The 15909-nt window shown below is 38.6% G+C and overlaps 1 protein-coding gene across 2 annotated transcripts in view; it reads left to right on the forward strand.

Annotated features, from left to right (window-relative positions):
- Positions 1-15909, forward strand: part of CHID1 (chitinase domain containing 1) — a 130002-nt gene that overhangs the window by 35496 nt on the left and 78597 nt on the right. For both annotated transcript variants that reach the window (XM_075712527.1, XM_075712528.1), the window contains 2 exons: positions 11865-11966; positions 14316-14471. In XM_075712527.1, coding sequence (XP_075568642.1) covers positions 11865-11966; positions 14316-14471 — 258 coding nt within the window. The remainder of the gene's footprint in view (positions 1-11864; positions 11967-14315; positions 14472-15909) is intronic.

Consider the following 15909-nt stretch of genomic DNA (forward strand, 5'->3'; position numbering starts at 1 on the left):
TCCTTGCAACTCACCTCTAGGGTACCCGTGCCTCTAGGGTTGGGGTAGATTTTACATCCCACTTCCTCATGTCCTCTCCATGGTCACACGGATAAAACCACTGGGTGGCCTGTGGTGTGTATACACTATATTCTCTCTCTTGAGCAGAGGGACCCTTACTCCTAATGGCTGAGATACTGGTCTGTACAGGTGGGGAGCAGGACATACCCTCTTTGAGTTGCTGGAACTCGTGGGGCAGTTTTTCAGACAGTTTTTCCACAGCCAAGGCACAGGCCCATAGGGAGGAAGAGAGACTTTCTTTGTATTGCTAGAATTGGCCAGCCAATTCATCCATGGTCTGTTCCTCTCATTCCGTGTTCCTCTCTTCTATATCATTACTGCCAATGAGTTTGCACGAGATGATGGTGTACTCCATACAAACCTCTGCCACATGGGTCATGTGCACCTGACTTCATCTGGATCTTTAGATAGCTGCTCGTTGTCCAGGTCACCATAAATCACCTCCAGCACGGTTGTATTCTCTCAGGTACTGGATACCTCTCTCCATGGTGGTCCACTTGCCTGGGTGACATATAACATCTTCCTTAAAGGGATACCTTTCCTTCATACCTGACAGGAGTTGCCTCCAGAGGCTGAGGGTTTGTGCCCCTTTTCCAATTGCTTTGTCAATGCCCTGTTCCCTAGAAAGTAATCCCAGCTGCTTGGCTTCCCTACCCTCTAATTCCAGGCTACTGGGCCCATTATCCCAGCATCAGAGCAGCCAGGTGATGATGTGCTTGCCTGGATGATGACTGAAATCTTTTCACATATCTCACAGCTCACTCGGGGATAGGGATCAGGTGGTTACCATCTCATTTATGGGTTCTGCCTCTTCCTCCTCCTGTTCTTGTGATGGCACTGGCTCACCTTCATCCCTTACTAAACAAGCTGATTTTCTTGTGTATTTTTTCTTGTGTATAGGGGTGACTGATACCAGCACAGGTGTGTTCACTGCGGTTTAGCAGCGGTGCCTGTTGCGGGGCTTGGAGTAGCCGCAGTGCCTGTCATTTTGTCATCAGATCCAGAGACCTTCTTTTCGCCTTGAGGGTTCTGAATAGTATTGAACAGAGCTCTGTAGGCATGGGCCAGGCCCCAGCACGTTGCAGTGATTTGTGTCTCTCTGGAGTTGCTGGGGTGACAACATAGTTTTTCCAAATACTTTACTAGTTTTTCAGGATCCTGCACTTGTTCGGGATGAAGTTCCAAAACACTGGAGGTGCCCACTGTCCTAGGTACTTGCGCATACTATCCCACATACCCTGCCACTCATAACTATCCAGCCTGGGGCAGGTCTCTGGATGGTATTCTTAAATTGCTTATTAACCTTAGACAAAACCGAAACAATATTCCCAAGAAATACCAATAGATGTATCTTAACTACCCAAAGATGTTCAAGATAATGAAAAGTTATAGTAATGAAGGAGGAAACATCATAGAAGAAGGTAGCAAAGGTGCCATTCTGTATTTCATTCATAAAAAAACCTGTCAGAGGAAGAGGTGTAATTGCTAATTGTCTCCATGAGGTAGTACCTGAAGTACAGTAATGGCTTCAGTACAAAACCCAAATACCAGATAAAGCTCAAGGCCAGTGTTTTAATAACAAATCTCCCAGGCAAATCATCACTAATCCCTGCAGAGCACAGCAAACTGCAAAACCCAACACCAATCTTTTAACATGTACAGCAAAAAAAAGGAGCATAGTGCAAATCAGATGAGCTAATATTGAGAACACACGAATCAATATTGTGACTGGCAACTGTTAACAGATTCCTTAATACGCTCTGGTTAATCTGTTATTATCTCAAACCCTTCGTGCCCCATGTTGTGTGCCAGAAAGGACTGTCATGGTTTACCCTAGCCAGCAACTAAGCACCACATAGTCACTCAATCACTCCCCCTGCCCTGGTGGGGTGGAGGAGAGAATTGGAAGAGTAAAAGTGAGAAAACTTGTGGGTTGAGATAAGAACATTTTAATAATTGAAATAAAATAAAGTAAAATAGTAGTAGTAGTAGTAATAATAATATATGAAGCAAGTGATGCACGATGCAGTTGCTCACCACCTGCCAACCAATGCTCAGCTAGTCCCTGAGCAGTGATCACTGCCCCCGGGCACCTTTCTGCAGCTTATATACTGAGCATGATGTCATATGGTATGGAATATCTGTTTGGCCATTTTGGGTCAACTATCCTGGCTGTGTTCCCTCGCAGTTTCTTGCTGGCAGAGCATAGGAAGCTAAAAAGTCCTTGACTAGTGTAAGCACTACTTTGCAACAACTAAAACATCAGTGTATCGTCAACATTATTCTCATACTAAATCCAAAACACAGCACTATACCAGCTACTAGGAAGAAAACTAACTCTATCCCAGCCGAAACCAGGACAGTCTGTCAGTCACGTCTTTAAACTGAATTCTGTTAGCTGCAGTAAATCTGGATGCTTGTTAATGGCTCTAAACTACATCTGTTTCCCTTGCCAATGACTTCGCTGTTTTTTTGCTGCTGTTTGTTGGGCTGCCAGCTCAGTACAGCATGGCTCTGACTGCAGCCGTGGAACGTTCAATGCATCTTGTATAGATTCAGAAAGGACTTGAGAGGAACAAATCTATTCTTAGAAGTGGCTTTTTAAAGGCTGTGCCTTACTATATAAAATTAATGCCGCCAAGGTCTGACTGCACTGACGTGCTGAAGCAGGTGTACATGTCAGTTTTTGAATTCCCATTAGGGAGAATCATTAAAATAATCTGCAGGTCAACTAACAACAGTCAAAGAGAAGAAAGAGTGGAATGTATTCCTCACCGTGTCTGGTGTTTGTAGCTCTACTAATTCTGAGCCAGCTGCTATAGAGGAACTACTGCATAAGTTTCACTATGAAGTCAGAAAACTTTCCAAAAAAAAAAACCCAAACCCAAAAAAAACCCTCAAAAAAGATGAGCATTTTAATCTTTGCAAGGAAGAATTAAGCCTACATTTGGTGTGTTAAAGTTTTTAAATCAGGCTCATATGCTCCAGGGTGCAAGCTTGTTTTGCGTGATGTTCTGCTATTGGAGCATGGCTTGCCTGGGCATTAAGCCCTGGCATGAAAGGCACTAGAATAGTTTGGAAAGTAGGAGAACCAAATGGTGACACAGTGGATGTTCATTTATGCATAGTCTTGCTTAAATGATTCCTCTGAAGAGGCTGAAGCAACATAACAGAAACAGCATTAAAGGAGAGCAGTTAACCTCCCCAAAAATGCAAACAGTAAATACAATGACAAGTATCAAAAGAAACCTTCTTTGGTATTCAGATTGTCTGTTTTTGTCAAACAGGTGAATTTTGTATGTTGGCTTAAGAGTTTCAGGTAACAATTCTTAAGTTACTTGAAAAAATACAGTGTAAGTGGGGCAGATTGGTCTGCCAGCATGCCTCAGCTCTGAGGACAGCAGTTTTCAGGCTCATTTGTCCCTAGGTGTCTGCTGGGATTTCATGCTTTCTTTTCAGGACATATAATTGTTGGCATGCTTCTCTTTCTTGATTTCTGTTACTGGTTTAAACCAGATGGGCCACACGTAATTAGTTTGGCTTCATGAAAACTGCGTAGGCTACTCCATGACAAGAACAGATCCTGTGTTTCTCCCTGTTTGGAGAGCAAGTACTGCAAAGGCAACAGCTGGGATGGGATATGTATATTAAGGAAGAGTGCCAGCCCTCAATGTTCTGCAAAAATTTCATTTGGTACATAAATGCCATTTTGTTTCCTGATGAAAATACAGTAAGTTTTTACTTGGTAGTCTGTTACCATTTACAGTCCCCCAGTGATATGATGCACTCATGTTGTGTGAAGTAACCACTCCCAGCTCTTTTGTATTGTGAATCTCTAGCATTCGGTTACAGTTTTCTTGCTTGTCAAGCTGGCTAGGTTTTGTTGTTGTTTTTTAAATGCCTGTCCTAGTCTAATCTGAGAATTTGGTAGAGAGATTCTTGCCATTAAGAAAACTTGAACATGGTCAGTAATGCCAATAAAATCAGTCAGGTTTGTGGTTTTAGGGTGCATTTGGTAGAGATATTTTTTATTTTAAATTGTGATCTCTTCTGTGGACAACTGACAGATAGCCCTTATGCTCTTTGAAGGCACCTGAATTTTACCATTCCCGTCATTAAATTAGTGCAGCAGCCAAAGACAGTGCACAAGTAGGGTTGCAGGCTTTGATTTCTGAATTTAAGCTACTGTGCTGAATAGTAGAGAATAGTATTGGAAGGTGCACTATCCTAAGGCAAAATAAATTATAACTACATGACTTTTGATAGAAGTTTATCTAACAAGCTCTTAAAATCTACCAATGAATGAATGTTATTACAGTGCTTCCAGACTACATGCGCCGTTAGAAGGTTCTCCCTAATGTCTAGCCCAGGCTTGCTAAAGTCTTGCAATATTCAGGCTGTTCCAACTCATTAGAAATGAACTGCTAAATTGTCGTGTTTCCATTAAAAATCCTTTTTTTTCATTTGCTCATTCTTTCATAAGTTTTATCTCTTGGGATAATGTTTCTCTGGCTTATGAACAATAAGGTAGTCTTTCATATTACATGAGCAAAACATGATTTGGAGATGTTAAGAAGATGAGGGTTAGTTGGGAGGGGAAGGAACCTTCTGCTTTTGTCTCTGCCTTCATCTGTCCTAACACTGTTAGTGTGTGAAACTGGGAGAGTGTTCTAAGAGTAGGATCAGATGAAAAGCCACAACTGGAAGAGTGTATGTGAGCAGTGGTGGTTGCACTGGTTTTATGGAGTTACCTTTCAGTTTGATTTTTATTTCTGTTTTAAGAGGAATGGGACTTTCATACAGATTGGGGGGAAAAAAAACCAACAAACAACAACAACAAAAAATCCCCACAAAAACAACAAAAAAACCCCCCCACAACATTTATACTAACTTGGAATTTGTGTTATTTGTTTTTCCCACAACAGACTGACATCAACACTGTGGTTCAGTGGACCAACATTTTTGGTTTTGCAATGTACAGTCCCTGATTTGTCATATTGATCTGGACTTTTAGGCCACAAAATCAGATACTGTGTTTAAGCTCTGATTTAACTAAGATTTAGATCATATCATTGCATGCAGTTCTTCAGCTTTTGCAAGTTTCTGTCCTTACAAAGGAAATAGAGAAAAGGATTGCTGTATTACAAATGCTTGTGAACGTATTTGAATACTAAGCATGCTCATTTTCTGAAATGCTTAACGAGTAAAATGCATCTCTGTAAAAGCCTTGATATGTTGTCTGCAAGGATGTGCTCACTGAGGGAGAGAGGTCAGAGATGGAGATCATGCTGTGCTTTTTAAAATCTCCAACCAACTGCATGGAATTCAGCCCCCACTATGTATTAAATCTATTTTCATCTGTCTGAGAATCTCTCTTGTTTTGGTTAATCATTCAGTATGGTCCTGTTCTTTTTTTGACAGCAGGATTAGATCTGTAAATGTTGTTCATGGCTTTGAACAGCAGTATTGTGTCAAGGTCCTGTTGTTGCTTCATCCAGTGCCGTTGCAGACAGACCTTAATTCTATTTTTAGCATGACTTCTGAGGAAACAAGGTATCTGTAAGCTTTATTTCTTCCATTCTTCATCTCTCTGCAAAAGCTTTTTTAGCATTTGACCAGTTTCAAACAAAACTGACATAGAGATATTGTTTTAATAGTCAGATCCCTGACACTTCATGAAAATAGGCAGCTGGACAGACAAAGATGACACATCTTTTTTCCCAAGACCCAGCAGTCAGAGGGCATTGTAAATGGAACACCTGTAAGACACCAGAGAATCTAGTTGCAAAACATCCATAGAAACCAGGATCCACATAGAACTGTTTTCTAAATACTGATAGCGGAGAATTACTTCAGTGAGCTGTCATCCTTACAGAGTTTTGAGGAACCTAAAAAGCAAGAGGGTAGTTACAAAACTGTGAAAAGGACTTTTCCTGAAAAGAAAATGGTTTCAGATTTAACTTTTTTATGTATTTGACTACTTCATTATCAGTGCCTATAACTGTGTGATGCACAGGGTAGAGATTTTAGCTCTTTCTCCTATTTGCTGTAGAACAGAGTAGATGGAGGAAGAAATGGTGAATTTTTATTCAGTGATTGTGCATTAACTGAAATCAATGGTCTGTGTTCATAAAATGCAATAGCATTATACTGTAGTGCAGCTAACTGCAAGGAGCTATGAAAATAATATCTGATGGTGAAGAAAGATGGGAGAAGGCAAGATTTGCAAACAGTTGTTTTACAGAGAAAACAAGGAATTATACATAAGAAGAAAATTAAGTCGTTACTGAGAAGATGACTTCTGAAATACATATATACTAGAAACAGAAAATCAGTCAGTTTTCCATTATGAAGGACTATTCAAAGAAGTGAGGATACAGAAAACTTCCCTTTTGTAAGGGAGGGAGAAGATGAGGTAACCAAACAAGAATGCAGTTTGAACTTGCAGGGAATAATAGTCAGTTACAAGACCTTTTTTTTTTTTTTCTTACTTCATTTTGAGAGTAATCATAGTGAGACAAGAAGTAATTGAGAATGTAGATTCATTTGAAAGTAAATGAAAGTGGCTTGCATGGTTGAAGTATTTTTTTCCAGTCTTTCAATATGAAAGACTACAAAGTCAAAACCTTACAGAAATACTTATCAGTAAGGCACTAATGGGAATTTTGATACATATGACTGTATGCTATTTGGAAGATTCAGGTAATAGACATTCTAGGCTATGAAACAAACTCCCCTGCACTTATTTTAGATGTGAAAGGACAGAATGGTAAAAAGGGTCTGTGAAATTCTAAGCTGTATGTACAGTAATACCAAGGAAAACAGGTGATTTCTTCTTCTAAGTCTGTGATGTTGTCCCTATAATAGCTTCTGTATATACATATAGCAGTGTGCCATCGGAAAATACTGACAAGTTTTTGGGAAGATATGCACATAAGAACTATGCTCTCAGGGGAATAGTTTTTCCGCTTTTGCTGTGTTGTCTAACATAAATTTTGGTCAGGAGCTACAAATGGAAACAGTGAATCTCTTGACAAAGTAAAGGAGCTACTTAGTTAAGTCAAAGGTGACATAGCTAAGAATGGGAACAAATTAATACTGGGCCATGTAAACAAGGTTTCAGCAGTAAAATCAGTATTTTATCCAAGAAAATGCATCTCTTAAAAGTGTGTGGTGGAAGCTTCATCACCTCTTGAGGAAATGTGCTGGTCTAAAGCAAAAGTATTGATGTGTCTCAGGGACAGCTGTTCTCTGTACAAGAAAAGGACTGGGTCACTTCTTAGAAATATTTCTGTGTCTTAAACATTATGCTCAAAAAGTAGAGTGCTTTTTCTCTCAGTAACTCCATGGTTCCCTACAAAGGGAAAGATAGAATAGAATATTTTCCATTGGAAGGAACCTACAATGATAATCTAGTCCAACTGCCTGATCAGTTCAGGGCTGACCAAAAGTTCAAGCATGTTGTTAAGGGCATTGTCCAAATGCCTCTTAAACACTGACAGGCTTGAGGCATCAACCACCTCTCTAGGAAGTCTGTTCCAGTGTTTGACCACACTCTCAGTAAAGAAATGCTTTCTAATGTCCAGTCTAAACCTCCCCTGACACAGCTTTGAACCATTCCAATGCATCCTATCACTGGATCCCAGGGAGAAGAGCTCAGCACCTCCCTCTCCATTTTCCCTCCTCAGGAAGCTGTAGAGAGCAATGAGGTTGCCCCTCAGTGTCCTTTTCTCCAAACTAGACAAGTGCAAAGTCGTTAGCTGCTCCTCATAGGACATTTCCTTCCAGCCCTTTCACCAGCTTTGTTGCCCTCCTCTGGATGCATCCAAGGACCTTAACATCCTTCTTAAATTGTGGGGCCCGGAACTGCACACTGTACTTGAGGTGAGGCTGCACTGACGCTGAATCCAGTGGGATAATCCCCTCTTTTGACTGTCTGGTTATACTGTGTTTGATGCACCCCAGGATGTGTTTTGCCCTCTTGGCTTCCAGAGCATACTGCTGACTCATATTAAGCCTGCTGTCAACCAGCACAAGCACGTGGGATAATGTCTTATAGACATCATGATGGACATTATATCCAGAGCTCAGCTGAAATGAATGATTTGTATATATAATATCAGAGGTGTTTTTTACTGCAGTTGAAGTGCCATAAATTTCATCTCTCTGGTGAATTTCTCCTCATGGAGCAACTTTTACAGTCTATATAGATGCACATTTTGCCCAGATTCCAACCGTTTCCAAACCTGAATAGTTGGGGTTTTTGCTAGTATTTAATAAGTTTCAGAGTTAACTATGTTGAACAATGATATAAGAATCATGTAAGAACACCAGTGCATTTGAGCAGAATGTTAAGGAAGCTTAACATTTACTTAAGCTATTGAGTTAGAAAAATACAAATGCAAATACCATATGAAGTGTCTGGCTCTTAGAACAGCAATGAAAAGGATTTCGTATAAGCTAACATAAAAAGACTACTCTTTTCTGCCTGAATTTACTTCTTGAATCCAAATTGTTTTGTATTTATAGTGCATGTTTTGTAATTTCAGTATATTTTTAGGCCAGTAGGAGCAGGTTTCTTTAAACAGCAGATTTCTCTTGTATTCAGTGTTCAACTTCACTCTTTTAACAAGTACATTTGTTAGATTCCAAATGAGATGTAATTTTTGAACTGTGTTTTATGGTGAACTCAAAGGTAAAGCAAATGAAGCAGTTCAGAGGTCAGGTTTAATTCCATGCAAAGAGACTTTTCAGATATATTAAATAATTTGTTTTTCATATTATTCATGTTCATACACCTGACTTCTGGTCCTTCACATTTGCAGTATTGATAGTGAGCAGATAAAATCACCAAGGTTTTAGTCATCTGACAATTTAATAACAAGCTGTCTTTAGTATATATATTGTACAGTGCTGATAAATGATGATGAAATTTCTGCCACTTCACTGAATATTTTGGAAAATGGTATTCAAGACTTAGAATAATGACAGGCTTTTGGCTTAGACTCGGAAACTTTTGTTCTCATGGACTTTGCATATTCTGTGCCAAACCTCTTGACTTTCTCTGTGCTGGTTTTCTTGATGTAGTCAGTAGAACATACCTGACCTTGAGTTAAGTTTCTGATTAAATATTAGAATGATTGGAAAACCTCAAATGAGAAGCATGATAGCTGTTGAAAAATATTTAGTTTTTATCCTTGAGCGCCCATTTTCTTGACTCAGAACAGGTCTCAAGAAATGAAACAAATAGTCTCATTTTTGCTCCAGTGGACAGTTTCCTGAATTGCTTAACTAGAGCAGAATTGACTGGTGGTGTGGATTGAGCTAGTGAGTGGTGCTTGCTTTCTGTGAAGAGTGGTGGTGTTTTAACACTATCCATGAATGGACAAAATGTATTCATTGCTGCTCAGTTTGTTCCAAGATGGAAATTCATGACCTTGCTCCTCAGATGGCATTCCTTTGTAGTGGAAGTAGTTCAGTTACAAGCTTGCTTTGGAGAAAATGATGACAATATCCATTTTAACCTCAGTTTTTTTGTTGTGGGTTTCCCCCTGCCCCCTCCCCATATTCCTTGACATATATGAAAAATGGATGTAGAGGGAAAGTTACATATACAAATTTCATTGAAGTACTACCGAGCTTAATCTATAAAGCAATCCAACTTGCCCTAATATCTAATACACATTATAATTACTTTTTGTGCTTTTCCTTTCATGAGTAATCACAATCAATTTACTGAAAATGTGTTTTGCTGGAGTGTGTTCAGGAATTGCTTTGCCTACAGACATCCAAGTTGCCATGACACTGCTTCAAAGATGTCTTTAGTTTTCTTTATTCTTGTAGATCCACTGTAGCTTGTAATTGCAGTAAATGACAAACATATAACTATCCAAAAAACTGAGGTCCACCAATAGGTTCCAGAAGTGAAGATTTGTTTTAATTTGTTAAAACCCTGGAAGGAAAGGGATGGGATTTCTCCTTAATATAACAAGTATATCACTGGTTCTGAAAACTTGAGACTTCCAGAACACCACTAGGCTTCATACAAATTACAGCTACATAATCCAGTGTATGTTTGGTCAGGTTCATTGACCTGGCTTGCAAACATCATTCATGCTTTGCTCACGTATAGTGTGACAGGCATGTTAAATGATTTAATCTGCCCCACTTTGTAACCTGTACTCTGTTAACCTCTTTCCTAATGTGATGGAACAGAAAGTGTCCTTGTAGACTGATAAATGAATGCTGTTATGCTCTGGTGATCCACTCAGCACACATTGGTGGATGGAGAATTTGCGCACTGATCCATAAGTGATAAAGGTCAAAATAAGTGATTTTTCAGTTTATTACTTGTATCTGTCACTGAGCATCTTGTTGTTTTTTACATTTAAGATGGAACATGAGTTGTTTTAATGTGTACCTTGTCTAGGTAGGGGTTGCCTACTTACTAATTTCTAGATCAAGTAGCGATTTCTGATATTACTGGGGAGGTCTGGATTCTTCAGTCTCTCTGTTCTCTAGAGGAATATTGTACAATCATCTAAGTCTGCCTCTCAAATGGCAGAGTCGCACCACAGGGTTTGTAGCTGTTAAACCACCTTTTTTTTCTTTTTATTTTCTTTTATAATGTTCCCCTATGAACCTTGCTCTCCCAGGCTGTTAGGACAGTATGCTACTTCTCTACCTGTCTGTCTCATCTTAACGTGTTTCAGAGCCCTGGGGCTGAGGACGTGGTTCTTCTGGCAGCTTCTCCTTTTTAGTACAGTCCCATCTTTACAATGTGATTAAGGCTGCCTTATGTTCCCCCCTGTGCTATGTGTGCTGCTAGTTTGAAGTTAAGAATTCTCTTTGAAACAGATTCAATGTTTTCAGGCAATTTGTGTGCATTAATTGTTTCCAAGTTGAATGGTTGAAGGAAGTTAGTAGTCTCTATGAGTCCAAAACTGTCAAAAATATACTCCCTCACCCATGAAGCTTAGGTAGATACTAACCCAGTGCTAGATTTTGTAAATCAAGAATAAGCAAAAAAAGGGGGAAGTAAGAATTGTGTTCCATATTTCATACAAAGATATACAGAAGGCATAACTAGACTTTTGTCTAGAGAAGTCATAGAATGGATTTATCCCCACCCCCCCACCCCCCCAAAAAAGAAGAAATGGACGTGGTTTTGTCTAAAGAAAAGAGGTTTGTATAGTCTTTTGCTAAAAACAGGAAGTTATATTGGCATTCTGCTTTTTAGGACTTTTTTGAAAGGGAATGAAAAGAAACTAAAGTGTTTTTCATCAGTGAGAGAAAATTTCTGAAGTACAGTACAAGCTGAAATTACTATTCTTTTTGAGATTAATAAATTACCTTTGGTTTATGTTTTTGTTTCAAAAGCTGCACCCATCCATTTATTTAAGTATGGCTCAGATAACTTAGTTTTATATATATCAAAAACAGTTTGACAGGCCAAGCAGTTAAAGGTTTTGTAAAAGCTTTTAGAGTTCAGTTGATTGCTACCAAAGGCAATTTGATTAGTCCACAGCCCTTATAATCACTATCATAGCCATGCTGGAAATGCTTATTTTGTAAGTATGCTCTGGAAGTCTGATTCTTCCCACTGGCAATGTAAATAGCATTGAATATTTTTTTTTCTTGGACATTTATTATAAGAATGGTACTGAAGTATCTTTTTTTGCCACCTCAGAATGAAATATTTTTCTTACCTGATCAAATGGTATGAAACCCAAAAGAGAGAATAAACCAGGTTATTGTAGTAATTTATCTCTTCCTGTTGTTTTCATTTTGCTTTGTTTTAAAAGGACTAACCAGCCGGGAATGTTCACAAAGAAAGAATTTGATCAGTTGGCTTCGGCAATAGACAGCTTCAGTCTCATGACATATGACTATTCAACACCACAACGGTAAGGCTTCATCTAACATTAGAAAAAGATTGCTGAAGGAGCTGATTCCCAGTTAAGTCACTATTAAATCTACAGCATGAGTTCATTTATTTAGTAAAGTGGACAGTGTGTTTTAACTGTATCAGATACTAAAGTTTTGGATTAGTAATTAGGATAGGTCACTTCTGAACAAGCCAATGACTCAGGACATTGTCTAACAGCAATGTATATTTGGCACCCAGATATTGTGAAAGGCTTTGTACTCAAGCTAAAAAATTATCCTTTTACTAGTTCCATGACACTTATTCTTTTCCAGGCCAGGCTGTTTTGTTTTTAGTTATTTAGCACAGTTCTGCAGGATAGGTACACGAATAATCTAGTACATGTCATTGTCAAAAAAAATAGCTTTAAAGCACAATTAACAAGTCATTTGCTTCATCCCGAGGCAGCAGACTGCCTTTTGGCAGCACTGCTAAGGTGGATATGCTTGACTTTTTGCAGTCTTTCACTAGTCCCTCCCTTGTACTGATACAGCTGCTCATGTAGCAGTTCATCAAACCAGATCAGGGAGCTGATCTGACTGAAAAATAACACAAAACTTTGCTCTTGTACATGAATATTCATTTTCAGGAACTTGAGTTTTTAACTGTGTTAAAGTGGAACAGCAATATAGTTGAGAGGTCCTTAAATTCTGCAGAGACTCTTTATGTTACTGTTCTCCAAAAGCATGGTTCATTTCACCTACAAATTGCAGCTAAGGATATGCTTTTGGAATCCCTGGGAGATTCTGTATATCTTGCTTCAAGGTGGCTGTCTGGAGTTTCTATTTGTGGTAAACTGGCAGATTTAGAAATGCCATTGTTCCTGTGTTTATTACATCACTAAAACCTTTGTCACCTGTAGTATATTAGCATTTTGATAATGTCTGGACAGGAACTTTTGTCTCTTCTATCCTTCCCCAGGCCTGTCTCTACATCTTCAAGCCTAGCTACGTAGGGGAGAAAAAACATAGGCAGTGATGTGTACTGAAGTTAGAACATTTTTTTTTGTTACTTTCCTGCTGGAATATGCAGCATAGATGTATCCAGTTTAGCTTTTCTCTAGGTAAGTCTGACATCTATGAAGATGAGGTGCTAAAGGCTTTTGTACAGACTATACAAACCCATCTGGAACCGCTTTGCATTTTGAAATGCTGTGCTGTAGGCTGGATCTTTCCTGTGTGGCAAAGCTGCAGCATGCTTTATGCCATGTTAAAATCATGTGTTCTGTTATGTGGTACAGTCACATCTTTATGCTTTCACTGGCACTTTAAGTTACTTGGAGCTGCTAACCTTTTTTACTTGAAAGGAGGAGGGAAGCATTCTTCAGTTCACACCCATTGTATTTGAAATAAATGTAGTTTCTGAGATTTACTTTTAGTCTGAGAAAGGATTTGGTAAAAAAATCAAATTTTTTTCACTTGAATTTGCTTTGATTGGTCTGACTATATGAAATACAGGATAATACATATGTTTTCTCACAATTTTTTTGCCTTTAAATATGAACACAATTTCCAGCTACATTTCTGTCCTGTATTAGCACATTGAGCTTTAATGGCACAGATATCCTGAAGGCTTTGAGGCAGATAATGAGTAGGGAGTAGATGTTGATATCTGTAAGACTAGAATATGCTTTTCCTTTTATCATGTTAGTGAGTGCCTTTTATCATGTTAGTGAGTGTTTATGATAAAGCCTGCTCTCCTCTCTGATGAGATAGGAACAGAATGAGCATGATACCCTGATACTATGTGTATGATGATTTAATTACTCTGTCTATTAAGGCTCTACTCTTTTTCTTAATGTAGCTTTCTGTTAGGTAATTGCCTATTTAGGGTTTTATCCACAAATAAGTGTTACAGTCATTGAAACCTGTCTTGCTTAACAATCATTGATTTTATAGTTCTTTCTGTAAGTAAATGGTGGATTTTGTCCCAGTATGTTGTGCCAGTTTACAGTAAAAACACCGAGGATAGTATTGGAAAATGACTGAAGTCATACAGAGTTTTGAATTATTGTGTGGGCATTATGCCAGGCCCAGTGACAGAGAAAATGTGCTAGGTGGAAACCTTTTCTAACCCACTGTAAGAAGTTTTGTGTCCCTTCACCTTAGAAATGAATCGCAAAGTCAAGAGTGGGGCAAGCATGTTTTGTGCATCAGTACTTCAAGCCACTGAAGAATGTGCATTTAACCTTCATAGGACTGTAGGTTAACCTTCACTGATTTTTGTGTGCCATAATTTGCTCTTTACAATTACACTAGTCAAAAAGAGAAGGCTGAGAATGAATGAGTATTTTTTCTGACAACCTGTTTGCTTTTTGCTAACTTGACAGACCTGGTCCGAATTCCCCTCTTCCCTGGGTACGAGCATGTGTTCAAGTACTGGATCCTGATTCAAAATGGAGGAATAAAATACTTCTAGGGCTGAATTTCTATGGCATGGACTATTCTGCTTTGGGAGCCTCTGGGGAACCAGTCCTTGGTAACAGGTAAGACTTCTCTGGATAGTAAGTACTTATGTATGATGTATTCTTACAAAACTCAGAAATCCACAAATATTCTTGTTTAGAAATATGGATGTATTAGTAGCATAGAAATGACAAAAGTGATAAATCTGCACGTGAAACAGTAGCTCACCAGTTAGAGTAAGACCTGTAACTTCTCTTCCTTGTACAGAAGTACAGATAGATGGCACGGTTATCCTGTCAGAACTGTGGAAAAATTATTTGTGTAGTTTTCCCTCTTTCCTCTATCCATGTCTGTACGTGCAGTTTGCCATCTTTGTATTAAAATGTTCTGCTGTATTCTCTTATGCTCTTTATCATTTTGGGGGTTCATGCAATTGACCTAAAGAATGTTCCTCTCAGCTCCTGAAGTTGTTACCTGTTGCTTTGAAATTTGATATTGGTTTCAAACAGCAATATGCCACCAAGTTTCTTTTGAGAAGAAAAAGCTGCAGTAAGCTCACCTGGAGACGTAAATCTATAGCAAGATAAAGGGAAGTATTCCAAAGCCAGCCTGCATTTTTATATTGATTCTCAGAGGAAAATGGTTGGTTTAATTTTGGGTAATAACCACCTGTAATAACAGTGAGCTTTGTAGAAATACAGTCAGGGTATAGTACAGCAAGCCAGAAGAAAAAGCAAGAAAAACAGTGAATTTGGCAGGAAAATCAGGTTTGTTCCAAAGTTTCTTACTGATTTATAAAATAGAACCAAGCCAAGTGGAAACAAAGCTAAAGCGCAAGAGGTGACTGTTCTCACTTTCACAGGTTACTAAATTCATTACACCAGGATATTTCAATATAGTAACAGATTGCTTGTTAGGCATTAAAATACTATCTGAGGTGGACTGTATATGAGGCAGGGGCCTGAATTTTTTTATGTCCATGCCTTCAGTTACACAAACACTTTGTCAGCATTGCACTTGCCTCTGCTGTTTTCCTGCTTCACCTTGGCTGTTTGCAGGGGTCTAATACTGTAGACACAGTTTTCTCCCAGTGCTGAATTGTGTCTGAATCTGGCTGAATAACAGAAAATTACTACAGGGTCAATACTGTACTACAATAAAGCCATTGTCTACAGTGAAAGGTATATAGCAATAATTGTAATGTAAGCATATTGTAAGCTTCAGTGGCAAGTCTCAAGTTGTTTGATATAAATGTAGTATGCATTTAAATTGATTATTAGTATAACTTATACATAGGATTACATGCAGAGTGCAGAAACCTTTGCTGGTCTCATGTTTGTGTTTTTCTCTGGGATAGGAATTATGTAATGAAAAGAGGCTCTGAACATAGGTAGATTTCATTCACCAAATATTTCAGTCCAAAAGTTCATAAGATAACTTTCAGTGGAATTCCTATTTCCATAAAATATTATCTGGCAGTGTTTTTTAATTGCAGAATGTAACCTAAAGGTAGAAATG

This window comes from Pelecanus crispus, chromosome 6 (genome assembly GCF_030463565.1).
Source record: "Pelecanus crispus isolate bPelCri1 chromosome 6, bPelCri1.pri, whole genome shotgun sequence".
Classification (NCBI taxonomy): Eukaryota; Metazoa; Chordata; class Aves; order Pelecaniformes; family Pelecanidae; genus Pelecanus; species Pelecanus crispus.